The sequence below is a fragment of the Ictalurus furcatus genome, chromosome 1 (genome assembly GCF_023375685.1).
Source record: "Ictalurus furcatus strain D&B chromosome 1, Billie_1.0, whole genome shotgun sequence".
Lineage (NCBI taxonomy): Eukaryota > Metazoa > Chordata > Actinopteri > Siluriformes > Ictaluridae > Ictalurus > Ictalurus furcatus.
In genome coordinates, this window is record NC_071255.1 from 7,049,371 (window position 1) to 7,063,611 (window position 14,241).

Sequence of the window (14,241 nt, forward strand, 5' to 3'; positions counted from 1 at the left end):
TTTTGACAACAGCTGATTCCCCATATGTCAATGATGATAGTGTTTAGAACCATCCAGATTAAAAGCAGCCATCTAGATGACAAGTTGTAATTCTAAGCAACTGTTGTAAGGACAAGGTACAAACACTCCACCATCCTCAGCACCCACACACTATATAGTAGCCGGGTCTTCTTCTTTCCGTTTATGGATGTTGCATAATGTTTCCCGCGAAATCTGACCTGACAGCTCAAATTATAAATCATTATTTTAAGCTTACTTTTGTGAATGGGGGTAAGGTAAGGAGACCGTTTTGAACACTGATTTTTTTTTTTCATGGACTTGCTGAATAATTGATTTTTGTTCATTTTTAACCAATAAAGTTTGAAACTGCAGCAGTAAATAAATAATACACACCACTATCATATGTGGGTTTTATGTCCAACTTCATGCTTCCTTCTAGACTTAGCAAGATATAGCGAGTGTTTAATAACAGGCATCCGACAATAAAACCTGCCACTTCTCAGCAAAGTGAGAAGTGATTCATTTGGTGTGACCTGATTTGCACTTTTATATTTGCACTGGTTGGGACATTCCACATTTAGCAACCAAAACAGCTGACAATTTGTTGTGTTACTCAGTTCTACAGCATAGTAGACTGAAGAAATTTGGAATGATATCAAATAAACACAATGCAATATACACTGTTCTCAATGTGGAAGAATGATATTTGTTTAACTGCATGTAGTTACATAAGATAATTGCACAAGTAAAAAGAGCACTGTGATGACATTACATAACACATTGGGGCAGGCTGTTATGGAAAAATACTAATCCACAATACTAATAATCAACTATGTGGTGGTGTGATGTGGCCCTTATTATTATTATTATTATTATTAGTAGTAGTAGTAGTAGTAGTAGTAGTAGTAAAATCATACTTTTTTTTTTTAGCCTTTTATACAGTAGTTCCAGTTGTGGAACATCTGCAAAACTGGTGGGTTTCCCGATAACGATTAATCTTAGTGAATAACGAACAACTTATAGAAGGATGTACATTATGTACAAGACTGTTTTGTGAGTGTTTCCTGATAGCCTTACTTATCAGAGATTTAACAAACAAACTGTAAGTAGTTCTTTGCTGACTCTGCTCAGTCCGACTCTGGCACAAGACAAATAATCAATTCACAGTCCAGAGGAAAAATTAATAGATGAGTCAATGACTTAAACAGCAGAAACAGACACAGACAGACAGCATTTATAAATAGTAGATGATAGACCGAGCACAATCAACAATATACAACAAAAATGATATTTGTTTGGAAGAGTTATACAGAAAAGAAGGGAACATTAGTTAGTGCTGACTAGTATGGTCGTGTAGTGGTTAAAGTTACTGCCGCACAGCTTTGGGGTCTTGGATTCGATCCTGAGCACGGCTGACCACGTGGAGTTCAATTTAATTCCAGGGCTTTGAATATATAGTGAATGGTCAAATCATGTTGGCTGTACAAAAACAAACTGTGTTAATGAAAATCAGTTCCACCACATGGATCCGATTGACATATTTGAATCAAGTAAAGTCAACAAAAAAAGTTTTTTCCAATTTACACAACAACGACCAAAGGGACAAAAGCTACGTAAAACAATTCCACTGAATTGACTTCATTCAAATTTTACATCGATTCACGCAAATGAAATATTTTACTTCAACATAAATTCTGTGTGGATTGATTTACATGAACAGGCTTTTTAAATTCAGTTTGTTTCGTTTGTTTTTGTACAGCTAACATAAAAAACAATATGTATGTAACCTAGCATTGTAAGCCAGTCACAAAACCCACTGCACTACTGTACCACAAACCTCCTAGTTAATCAGATGATTACTAGGCAATGGGTCACACTCACTCTATATAATTATAAGGATTTTGGTATAGTAATTAGCAGCCTCAGTTTTTTTGAGGTAGAACTGCATGCAAGCTCCAAATGATGCTCCAAGTACTCATTGAATACCGAATGGGTCAGGATACTCGTTAATTTATGGACGACTTTATGTATTGTATTAATTACAAAGGATTTCAGGAAATGCTTGTTAATTAAAGAATGTTCTAATGAATGAGGCAACTAACCCAGGTTAGCTCCTGTTATCACACACATTCTAACATTTTTTCATTGTAAGTTAATAATAAAAAAAACAAAACTGCAAAGCATAAACTCCTATGTCCTGACAACTTTCCTGCAGAGGAAAACTTACTGACTGTTACAAACTGCTGACACTGGAGACTCCTTCCATATATACTAAATATGTAAATATCTCCTTACAGGAAACTTCTCTTTTTCTGTGTGGTGCACTTGGTTCAATTCCCGTCTGGTGCCAGTTCTTAAAAGTTTCTGTAATCTTCAAGCCAGCCAGGAACCTTGGGGTGACTTTTGATGAAAGCTTGACCATCACAGACCACATTTCAACAACTGCACGGTCCTGTAGGTTCATTCTGTATAACATCAAGAAAATCAGACCCTATCTTACCAAACAGGCTACACAGCTACTAGTCCAGGCTCTTGTTATATCAAAACTGGACTACTGCAAGTCACTACTCTCGGACATCCCAGCCGGCTCCATCAAACCCCTTGAGATGATTCAGAATGCAGCAGCACACCTCGTCTTCAACCAGCCCAAGAGAACCTATGTCACACCCCTCTTCATCTCCCTCCACTGGCTTCCTTTAGCCACCCGTATCAAATTCAAACCTTGATACTCACCTACAAGACCTTGTCTGGAAAAGCACCCTCCTACCTCAACTCTCTCCTGAAGGCTTACATTCCCTCAAGCAATCTGCGATCAGTTAACAACTGACACTTAGTAGTTCCTACTCAGCGTGGCTCAAGGTCCCTTTCCAGAACCTTCACACTAACTGTCCCTCGGTGGTGGAGTGAACTTCCAACCTCAATCCGGACCACAGAATCTGTCACTATCTTCAAAAAACAGCTAAAGACCCACCTCTTCCGTGAACACCTAACTAACCCATAAAATGTCAACCCCACATTATCTTTAAAAAAAAAACACACAACTTACACTGGCTCTTTCACCTCTAGTCTGTGCACTTTGCTTTTTCTAGAACTCAATTAAAGATCTTGTACGGTAGCACTACTTGTGCATCGTTCTCCGCTTGATATATCGCTTTGCTTGTATTTCCTCATTTGTAAGTCGGTTTGGATAAAAGCGTCCGCTAAATGAATAAATGTAAATTTAATGTAAATGTTTTCAATGATATGTATTTCTTTGTTAAATAACAACACGTTTAGGTTTATTATTAGGCTTAGACAGATGTGGAGTGTCTTCACTTAATCAACCAGTCCCTGTGAATGAGTTGTTACAATGAAAACAATAACGTATTACAATGAGTACATTAATATAAACCTAGAGTTTGAATTGCAGCCAGCACTACTGCCAGAGTTTCTGTTATAGAAAATTCATTACTTGTTTGAGGTTGTGTTTTGCTTGCGTGTGGTGCAGCATAAAACAGCTGCATAAAATGTAGGAAACTAACCAGTTTGAAGATGCAGGATTCACAATAATAAAGAAGAAAAGAGAAATCACAGTATTGGTCTTCAGAGTGGGTCTATAAGCTCTCAGTTCTGCCTGACTCTGCCAGGGTACATTGTTACTGTTAATGTGACTGCTTTCTTCTCAGCTGAGGATCATCGATGTGACACACATTAGCCCCGCTCTCTTTGATTGACCCTATAGGACACTGTGTCTGTGTGTGTGTGTGTGTTCTTGCAATTTCTTAGATGTCCTCAAAACTGACCCATGACTCTTCTTTTTTTTTTTTTTTTTGTTCCTTTAATAATAGCAAATTCATTGTCATGATGCTGTACTGCCCAAACCATAAAAACTATCACTTTGTCAGCAACGAGTTATCAAAATTAGCACTGATATTCTCTTGGGGGTTTCTGTTGTGGTTTGCCACGCTATTTTTCTCTTTGTCACTGTTTGCTGTGTCTAAAAATGAACCTGAACAACAACAGTGCTGAAATGTGTCCAGACAAGACTGAGAAAGAAATCTAGGTTGTCAGCAAAAACCTCTTACTCTATTTGACTTTTGCCAAAAGCAAATCAGGAAACTGTTTGGCCAACAGTGTACTTAATTTATAGAACCTGTTTAGTAGAACCAATTGGTCATAGTAAGTCCTACAGAGTGAAATCGAGAATGACTGCAATGCCCATAGTTAGCTCACAATGCAGCTTCTATGAAACTTTCGCACATGTCCTAGTGCCTTCATTGAGCTGAACTGTTGTGTGTAAATATTTTCTGTGTGTTGATTAGGAAGGGGATTTCAACAGTTCTAACATTTGGCTGGTACCCATGAGAAATGTGCATTGATAACCTGGATTAGGGTAAGAGTAAGGTGGACATATAAATCGGTTTAGATTTTTTTTTGTTTATCATTATGCACTATAATACAGCATATACTTCAAACAATCTATTTACCTATTCATTTGTTTCTTTGTTTTTAGACTTTTTAAAAAAATTTTTTTAGACGAACATTCTTTTTTGCAGGCAGTACTTATGATATGACATCATTAAAGGTCCCTTTTTGGTAACAAAACTCATGGGGATAGTATCTGTTACATCCCTCAAAGGAAGAAGAGACTTTCTGCATACAACAAAATACAGTTCAGCCTCCTACACCCGAAGCACACCAACTACCATAACTTGGAATTGCTTGTTTGCTATGCCAAAGGTCAAATACTCATTTCATAAATCTCTATGAAACCAGAGAGGAAGAGAGAGAGAGAGGGAGAGAGCGTGAGAGAGAGATTCATTGCATTCCACACTGTTAGAGGGGAGGACTGCTCTTCTTGAGTCCTGCAAATATTAACTTGCTCTGCTTATCGTACTCTCGTACTCTTGTACTTCAAAATATACACAAATAACTATTAACTCTGACCTTGGACTCTGGACTTTTTGCATACCAGATTTCTACAGAAAAAAAATGCCTGCTTTCAAACTCCTATCCTGTCCGTTAAATGTTTCTAGACTTATATTATTATTATTATTATAGTATTATTAATTACTAAGCTTTATCAAAATCATTAACAGAATTTGTAAATACGAGCCCTACCTAATGGCTGTGTGTGCGTGTGTATGTGTCATTTCCTGCATGACAGGGTTCACCAAGGTGCTGTATGAATCAGAAAGTGCTTTGATATTTATTTATGGATGTTTTAAAGGAGGAGACAAACAAGAGTAATAATTCATTTTAAAAGAAAAAGGCATACTCTTGTTAGCCAGCACCAGTTTGGTAAAACCATAAAAGGCCTTGGAATATGATCTGAGGAAGCTGGTAATTTATGTTTTGTCCCCCCCAATTAGGCCCAGTCTGAACGAAGATAAAAAAAAAAGTGTTTGATGTTTCGTCTGGTTATTACCAGCCATACTCTGAGATTGTTGTCTTTATACATAATTTCATTCCAGGCACTCAGTAGATTTTGCACAGCCCTGCTCTACATTAAATATCACTGTAATCAGGGAATACATATTTAATTTATGCTGCTAGATGTTAAAAGTAAGTCACAAATGATGCTCATAAAGCTTTTTCAACAGTGATACTACACTTCCAATAAGCTTGGACCAAAAAAAAAAATATGTTCTGTTCTTTACTTCTGGGTGTTTTAGTCTAAGCAGGTTTTTTTTTTTTTTTTTGCATAAATAGACCAAGCAAGGCAACAAAGAAGCAAGGCCCTGAAATCCTCTTAGGCCCAACCTGATGTAAGATTATTAAAAGATTAGCTTCACCTAGTTTCATCCCAGTACTCTATTTGTACCCAAGTGCTGCAAACAAAGAGCCTTTAAACAAAAAGGACGACGGAGAATTTAACCAGACACTCTGGCCACAATACGAGTGTTTTATGTTTAATTGAATTCCTTTATGATTGCAAGAGAAATGAAGTGAAATGTTTATTTGGGCCATAGAAGCAATATTTAGATGGTGTATACTTTATATTACACACTGGCATCATATCTTTGTGCTTTGTGGCCTGTAATCTATCTGAAAACCTTGGATTCATCAATATACAGAATTATGGATACCCTCAATAAAAGAACAACTGCTGTATGAAATAAACAGCTAAATTTGTCTCTCTAGAGCCACAAAAACCATCACAGGCCATCTTATCTACAGAATTGTCATAATTCGACCCTCGGCTTATTATTCAGTTATTCATCTTTAAGCATATTATTCAGTAACCACTATAAATTATTACAGAACTACCAGCAGCTACTGGGTGTCAAAGGGGTTAAAGACTTGTGTGATGTAAATGTATGTACAGTAACATTGCTAACTACTACTGAAAATGACAGTGTCTAACATGGTCTCCTAATGGCAAATTCACAAGACATTAAGCTTGGGTTGAGTATCTGTCATTTTATGCCTTCGTTTCATATAAAACACAACAAAGTCTTCACTCAACAGAAATGTTCTGTGTGACCGGGTTGATCCGGCATCCTTAATGAGCCCGACTTTTTAAGAAGTGTACTGTATCTAAATTAATATGAAAAGGCATGCTTTTTCCCCCCCTTTAATTATACAGCCGTTAATGTGATAACTGAGACATGCGGCTTTATCTTATTTTCTCTAGACACTGATCGGCATGAAAGGGACTCAGCTTGCTGCTGAATCAATTTCATACGGTGAAAAGCCTTGAACGTTCAGCTGGGTTATAAACAGGAGAAGACTACGTAATGTTACCACTTTAATGTATGTTGATGCAATAGCAAGAGAACATCATTATTATTACTGTTATCAAGACAGACCTTTATCTTTAGTTTTATTTCGCCCTTCTTGTTTTTATTATTTCGAAAATAAGTATCTGGTGGCTTTTGATCCATCTATTACTGTATCTATGCTGTTCGTAATCAATGCAAGTGACTGCCTTTCATTCAACACAAATAAACATGATTCAATTCCTTTTTATGATTTCCCTTTTTTCTTCTCGATCAGGAAAATACACTTTACTTCTCTGGGGTGCCATATATATATATATATATATATATATATATATATATATATATATATATATAGATATAGATATAGATATATATATATATATAGATATATATATATATATATATATATATATATATATATATATATATATATATATATATAGATATATATATATATATAGATATATATATCAGTCTGTGATTAAGGTGGTGTGTGCATTCAGTTGCAGGGTTTGCCACAGAGAAGATATATATTTCTTTCTCCTTCGCCCTCCCTCTGACCCCGTGCTGCATTTATGTCACTGTGAGGTTGGAAATAAATTGCTTTGTTTTCTTAGAATGGGAATATACATATAATATTTGATAGAATTAAATATACTTGGATCTTCAGTATGATCCTGAGATAGAGGAAGAATGGATGACAGATATCTGTTCTCTTGAATTCCCTCACTATACAGCTCGGAGAAATGGAGAAATTACAGGGTTTCCCATACATGGGTGGTGCACCCAGCTCCATGTTTCACCCATGTGTCGGAAACACTATACATAACTTGTTAGAAGCCATTTCTCCGAGCTGTATAGTGAGGGAATTCAAGAGAGCAGATATCCGTCATCCACTCTTCCTCTATCTTAGTCTCATTGTGGAACCACTACTGATGGCAAATTGAATGTTGTTTATTAGTACAAACAATTAATAATAACAAAAAAAACACTCTTACTTATTCTTCAGTTTCGCCCTCGGTTGGGGGGGTCGGTGGGTGGAGGAGGCATGATGGTTCTTTAAGTATGTATACTTTAAAAATTAATCTAAGTATTGTTAAATACAAAATACCCAACAATCTATTTCAATGTGCAATGCTGACATGGCACCACCAATGTTCCTCCTGTTTGAGCATCGATGAAACATTTTAGAAATGACCTCACGTGGATGTTTATAATCATATATCTGATAAAAATGAAATCCCTAATTCTCATAGTCCCTAACTGGTCTCATTAACATGAAACTTTCTTCCTGACCTTCTAAACCTGCCATGATGTAATACAGAACTTCCTACCTTCCTACAGAACCTAACCCTAACCCTACGTTCTCATCATTCCAATAAAGCAGCAACACACAAACTGATAAACTGTGGATATGAGGATGAAACCAGATTAGATAATTACTCATTTCTCCTTGCCAGTGTTGTCCTCTGCTAAATTACTGGGTCAGGAAATTGATTTATGTAAAGTTGCTTTGTGATAATCTCTGTTGTAAAAAGTACGTGTTTTAGTGTTTCGGACTTATATGTGTTTTGATTTTCATCCAAGTTGGCAATAATTTTGCAGCAGATAGTGTTGACCTCTGGCTCATAGTACCAGGTGAGAGAGTGAAATTATCTCACTGGTTCGTATCCGTATATCAACTATCCACATACATGAAAAAATACAGGTTTTTTTTTTGACTTTCTATAGAATGTAGTCTAATAAAACTGAGTGGCTTTGCAGGAAAGAAATCTCAGAAAAGATCAACGATTTTATCAAGCAGAGAGCTAAAATGTCTCATGGGCACATCAGGGATTTTCTAAACCATTGAGCACACCACTGATATTTGATTAAGTGATTACCTCGGGTGCACTCCCGGTCTGTCACAAGCCTTTTTTTTCTTCAGGTTGTCAACTAATTCACTGGTCCCCAACCCTAGTCCTGGGGGATCCCACCATATTTAAGAGATTTCCAGGACAGCGAGGTTGGAACAACTTCATTAATTGAGCAAAAATGTGCTTTGGGACCAGGTTAAGCTTCTTTAACAGACTCATGTCTCCCTCATGTGGCAAAACTGCCATTGTACAGTCACTCCCTATGTGTTAATAGCACTCAGTTTCACTTTTTGAGTTACTTTTAATATTAAGAACCATTATTAAATGCAAAATTAAAACCTACTGAGGTCTTTTTTATGATACATTGTATGATACAAGCAGCTACAATAATGCATTTTTAAAAATGTTTAAATAAAAATAAAAAAAATAAAACTATACAATTGAAAACTGTATAAATAGTGGTTCTCATCATCCACTACCTTGGAAAAGGGCATGTCGTGTCACGTCACGATGACTGCATATAAACAGAAAACCAACCAATTTTTGCTACATTAGTTTGTTACTCTTATGTTTAAAAAAAACAAAAAAACAAAACCCTTTTGATTCATATTTGAATTTCAAAATACTGCACACAGGTGATTTATTCAACAACCTGGACTGTAATCAAAGAAGATAAGGTACACAATTCAGACGTCCACACCAACACAATAAAAAAAGAATAAGAAAAAAAACCACCTCTAAAAGTGGTGGTACTTCCACAAAATAACTCTTGATACTTCATCCTAAATGTGAATTCTTTTTGACATCAGTAACTTGGAAACATTACCCTCACTGTTATCCAAAATATGTTTAGAGGCCTTTGTTGAAGTCTGATGCAAATAAACCTTCATTTACATTTACAGTTATTCTTTAGGCAAATGCTTTCATTCAAAGTGACTTACAGTTGAGCTGAGCAGTAGAGGGTTGAGGGGCTTGCTCAGCACTGACAGCCTGGTGGTTTTGACCTCTGCATGCTCTGCTTTCTCTCAAAAATACTCCCAGATCACTCAACTACTGTGTTCCCTAACTAACTTCCTACAGCTTCCAACATCAAATTTAAAACATTGATTCTTGTCTACAAAGCCAAACACAGACCAGCACCCACATAACTGAAGGCACTTATTAAACACCGTGATCTCTTCAAGCGTGTAGCACTGCTCGACTTGACCCTCCATCTCTCAATACTCTTCTCTATCATGGCACCCAGGTGGTGGAATGAACGTCCCTTGGCAATCTTCAAATAAAGCCTGAAGACCCACTTCACTAAACAAGCAATAAACAGCTACTAATAAATAAATCATTCATTCATTCATTCACAAACAAACAAACAAACAAACAAACAAACAAATAAATAAATAAGCAAGCAAGCAAGCAAGTAAGCAAGCCATTAAAAAAAAAAAAGAAACTGTTTGATCCTAAGCTTAGGTTACTGTTTGTGTGGTGTTTCTGTTCTTCATGTTTGTTTCCTCTGGGGTCTCCAATTTCCTCCCACCTCTCAGAAACATTCCAGTAGGTGGATTGGTTAAATTGCCCCTTGGTGTGTGAATGTTCATGGTGTCCTGCAGTGGACTGGTGTCCCATTCGGGGTGTACCCCCACCTTGTGCTCAGCATTCCCAGGATAGGCTCCGGATCCACCATGACCCTGACCAGGATAAAGCAGTGACTGAAGATGAATGAATGAATGAATGAATGAATTAATGAACTTGGTATTCTTAAACCCTGGGCTATTTACTATCATGAGGATATGTTTTTGATGGAGAATACAAAGCATTATCTGCATAAGGGATTCTGCTAAATGCTTATAAATATAAATGTAGAAACCCAGAGCGTTAATCACCGTGTTCCAATTCTGCTTCATGTCAAAAATTTCTTATAATATCTAAGAAGGAAAAATAGAGCAGCAATCCATAATGTTGATTTATTAAATAACCCCAGTAGTGTGATACTCCAAGAAGAGATCATTGACTCTGTTCTGTTTATTCACAGAACACAACATTCTGTTTTATATATTGGTTCATATACACTGCCCTCCACTAATATTGTCCAAAAAAAATTGTCTTTATTGTTTAACCTTTTGAACTTTTGTTAAAAAAAAAAAAAAATACTCATAGATATCAAATAATTGCAATCAAAAGACAAATTTTTACAAATAAAAACAATTTTTCACAGCCTTCCTTGCTCTGGAAAGTCACTATATAAATTAAACATGTTATTATTATTATTATTATTATTATTATATTTACCAAGGGTGCCAATATTAGTCGAGGGCACTGTACTTTGATATATCAAAGCATGGCTGTGTGATTACTGTTTTTCGTTGTGTCTCCTTTGCTTACTTCAGACATAATGTTTCCTTGAATCATAATCATGTGCTGATTTGTGTCCTGGCACAAAATTGTTCTTGGTAGGGAAGTACCAATTTAGCTCTCCTCACTTCTCTTCAGCTCTCTTTATAACAGCGTCTGTGAGGCATTGGAAAACATCACTTTGTTTCTCTTCAACAAATGTTTTTAATCCTTTGTATAGATATTTTATACAAACATTGCTACAGTGGTTTATGTTAGATACATATTCGGCTACCTCATACATAAAAATTAAAGTTAGATGAACATAAGGATTACTAATATTAAAAAAGCCAATGTTCATATGATCTATATCTGGCTTGCATATTTACTTCCTGATTTCTCAGCTGTGACCGCTAGGCTTTCTGGCCCAATCACACCTGCTGTCTCAGGCACACACTGACAAAACATTTAATATTTCAAAAGTCAAAAATTCAAAGTAACAGACTTACAGAAAGGCCAGTAATGTCTAAAATTGCATTCTGGACCTTGTCGGTTTATAAATTGTTGATGTAAAGCGACAGAGATCCTATCACCTGTAGAAGCATTATTTCCGATACTGGTGAAGATCACTGTATATATCGGACTGCACTCCATATAGTTCCTGTCACAAAATTAACAAAGAAATACACTACATTACATTACAACCAAAACAGTAGCTATCAAAGACATGTGTTTTTACATAAGTGTTTAAGGACGTAAACGTTTAAGGGATTTCATTACAATTTTAACAAAAAATAAAAAACATAAAAAGATGGGTAGTTCAATCTATTTATGTTATTGTCATTTATGACACTTGGGTATCAGACTTCTTATTGCTTTTTTATTACATCTTTGCAAGCAGAACGTTTACCTGATAAGGTGACTCTGTAATTTCCACTTCCTTTGGTTTGCTTGACGACTGGCGAAATTTTCCCTTGTCTTAGGACATGAAGAAGCATCAAGTTCATTTAGATTAAGTCTTTTTCTCTCAAACAAACAAACAAACAAACAAACAAACACATACCTGTCTCACTGGAGTTCTTACGTGTACGCAAGCTCTTCTTTCTTTTTTCCCGTGATGCAAAACAGTAGACCGTGATAGTAATAAGAAGTGTGAGAATTATATCACAGGTAATTATACCAATAATGACCATCATGTTTAGCTGATAGCATGTGCCACAGTCTGAAAGAGAAACAGAGAAACGGCACATTTGTTGTATGACAGACAATTCAAAATAAACTACATGAACAGGTTTTAAGCAAGCTCACGTTTTATTTTCACTCATAAAATAGGCATTACCTTGGGTTGCTGCCACATAACCTGAAAAAATAAATAAATATTAGAAACATTAGAAATTAGAAACATGCATACACAGACTGTTCTTAGTCAAAATTTTAACACACTATTTATCCAAACGACTTGCATTACCAAGAAGGTTGGACTTAATTTCTATATATTTCATCAAACATGAGTCTGATTTTCAATAAATACTGTCAAACATTCCCAAATCACTTAAAAGTATATTAAAATAAAAGGCAATAATAAAAAAAGAACTTTGATACAATAGAGATACAACACAAACTCACCAAAGAGTCCACTGAGAAGAGCCATCGAGTGCAGAATCCAGCTCATGTTGGACACTAAGTGTTTGATTAATTATCCTCCTATGAACGGTGCACAAATATTTTGCCTATGTTTAAACCAGAATCTCACGCACAGGAGTCCACAAAGTTCTTGCAGTTGGCTGAAACCTAAAGAGGGACACTGTGGTGAGGGACTGAGCGAATGCTAAAGACGTGTCATTGTCTGTTGGCCAGTGTGATACTAGGAGGAGTCATGAGTTGTTTTTATTTATTTATTTATTTTTACACAGATGCTTACACGCTCTTCTTTGGCCTTTCATTACATTTCAGTGCTAATCAACAGAAATATGAAGAAGAAAAAAAAAAATTTAAGAAAAGGTGTACAATCTAAAAATGCAAACACTAACAAATACAGTTAGTCAAGCTAACATATGTATGAGGAACTTTTCTTTTTTGCCAGGGTTTTTTTTTTTCCACTGTGCTAATTGCTAGGATTTCATTATCTATGGCCTTCAAAACGAATGCAAAATGAATACACCTATTTACAAACTTCTTATTTTCGAAAATGTTGTTGAGTGTTTGGCGTGAAATACTTTCTGTACTCAGACCAGGCCAGTTTAGTTTGTGTTTGTCTTTATACTCTCAGCTTGTGGTTAGTTAGTTTCAGTGTTGTGGGTCTACTCTTTTATGTGTCAGCTCCGTCTATGCTGATACGTGGTGTGGTTTTATCAGTAAAAGCAAACATAATCATGAAATATTGTTACCTAGGCGTGCGAGATCACAGCCTTCAATAACACTGGATATTCTCAGAACTGTGCTGTCTGAAAGTGAACTTGATTACCATTATGATCAATGTTGTCAGAAACGTTAGCACTGCGTGCAATCGTGCATGATGTGATTTAAGCTTTTTGTTGTTGTTCCTTGTTGCTATGAAAGTGGGAACACTGTTCAGTGTGGTTTTGAAATGAAATCAAAAACCACAGTGAAAGAGGAAATTACAGATTAGGTTAAAATAGATAAAGAACGTTTTTGTTTTTATTATTATTATTATTATTATTATTATTATTGTATACAATGTATTTATTTTATTAAAAAAAGAGCTACTAGATATGAAATAATAAAGAAACTTTTTGAAATCTAGCCAAGTCAAAGTAACACTAACACTCTTGGGAGATATTATCATTCACTTCCCCTGAACACGCACATGCACACACGTACACACACTTACCCACAGGTGGAGAGAGAACGTGTGCGCACACACACACACACACACACACACTCACTCTTCATCTGTGGGTTTTTCCACTGACCTTGATCCTAATCAAATGGAACCCTTTCAACTCGTATTATAAATCCTGATAATTAATATACTGTTTTTCTTAATCAGATGAGAATTGCCTCATGGGGATATTTGATGCTTTCAAATGGCCATAGGAGCAGAAATAAATAAGCATAATGACACGCTAATAATGAAATGATGGACATTGGCATTCAGATGGGAGAGTCAGTGCACATCAGTGTGCCATGCTTAGAGCAGTCCTACGCTGGGTCTCCCTTTCCAGCCAGTCATACATGAACCAACACATAGAGAATCTACACGTCATTGTACCACTAATCAGAGCTTGCACAATCAAGTGCTGAATAATAGTTGGGCAAGTGCTTCAGGCTTGGCACATGAGCGATCAATGGAAATCAGAGTTTCTGTGATAGCTCGGACAGTGTGAAGGACATTG

At 36.1% G+C, this 14,241-nt stretch overlaps 1 protein-coding gene across 5 annotated transcripts; it reads right to left on the reverse strand.

Annotated features, from left to right (window-relative positions):
- Positions 1-7,212: 7,212 nt before the first annotated feature.
- On the reverse strand, positions 7,213-13,201 carry tyrobp (transmembrane immune signaling adaptor TYROBP). 5 transcript variants are annotated; one of them, XR_008385659.1, is made up of 6 exons: positions 12,512-13,201; positions 12,225-12,245; positions 11,949-12,107; positions 11,796-11,863; positions 10,937-11,546; positions 7,213-10,242 (listed from the first exon to the last, which is right to left on the reverse strand). XR_008385659.1 is itself a non-coding variant. In XM_053622355.1 (6 exons), the coding sequence occupies exons 1-5, from the start codon at positions 12,555-12,557 to the stop codon at positions 11,490-11,492; spliced, it is 351 nt and encodes a 116-aa protein (XP_053478330.1). In that variant the 5' UTR covers positions 12,558-13,201; the 3' UTR covers positions 7,213-11,062; positions 11,479-11,489. The 5 variants fall into 5 exon arrangements, 2 of the variants coding, with proteins under 2 accessions (XP_053478330.1, XP_053478314.1); XR_008385660.1 differs by having other exon boundaries at positions 7,213-10,263; XR_008385657.1 differs by having other exon boundaries at positions 10,844-11,546.
- Positions 13,202-14,241: the final 1,040 nt, after the last annotated feature.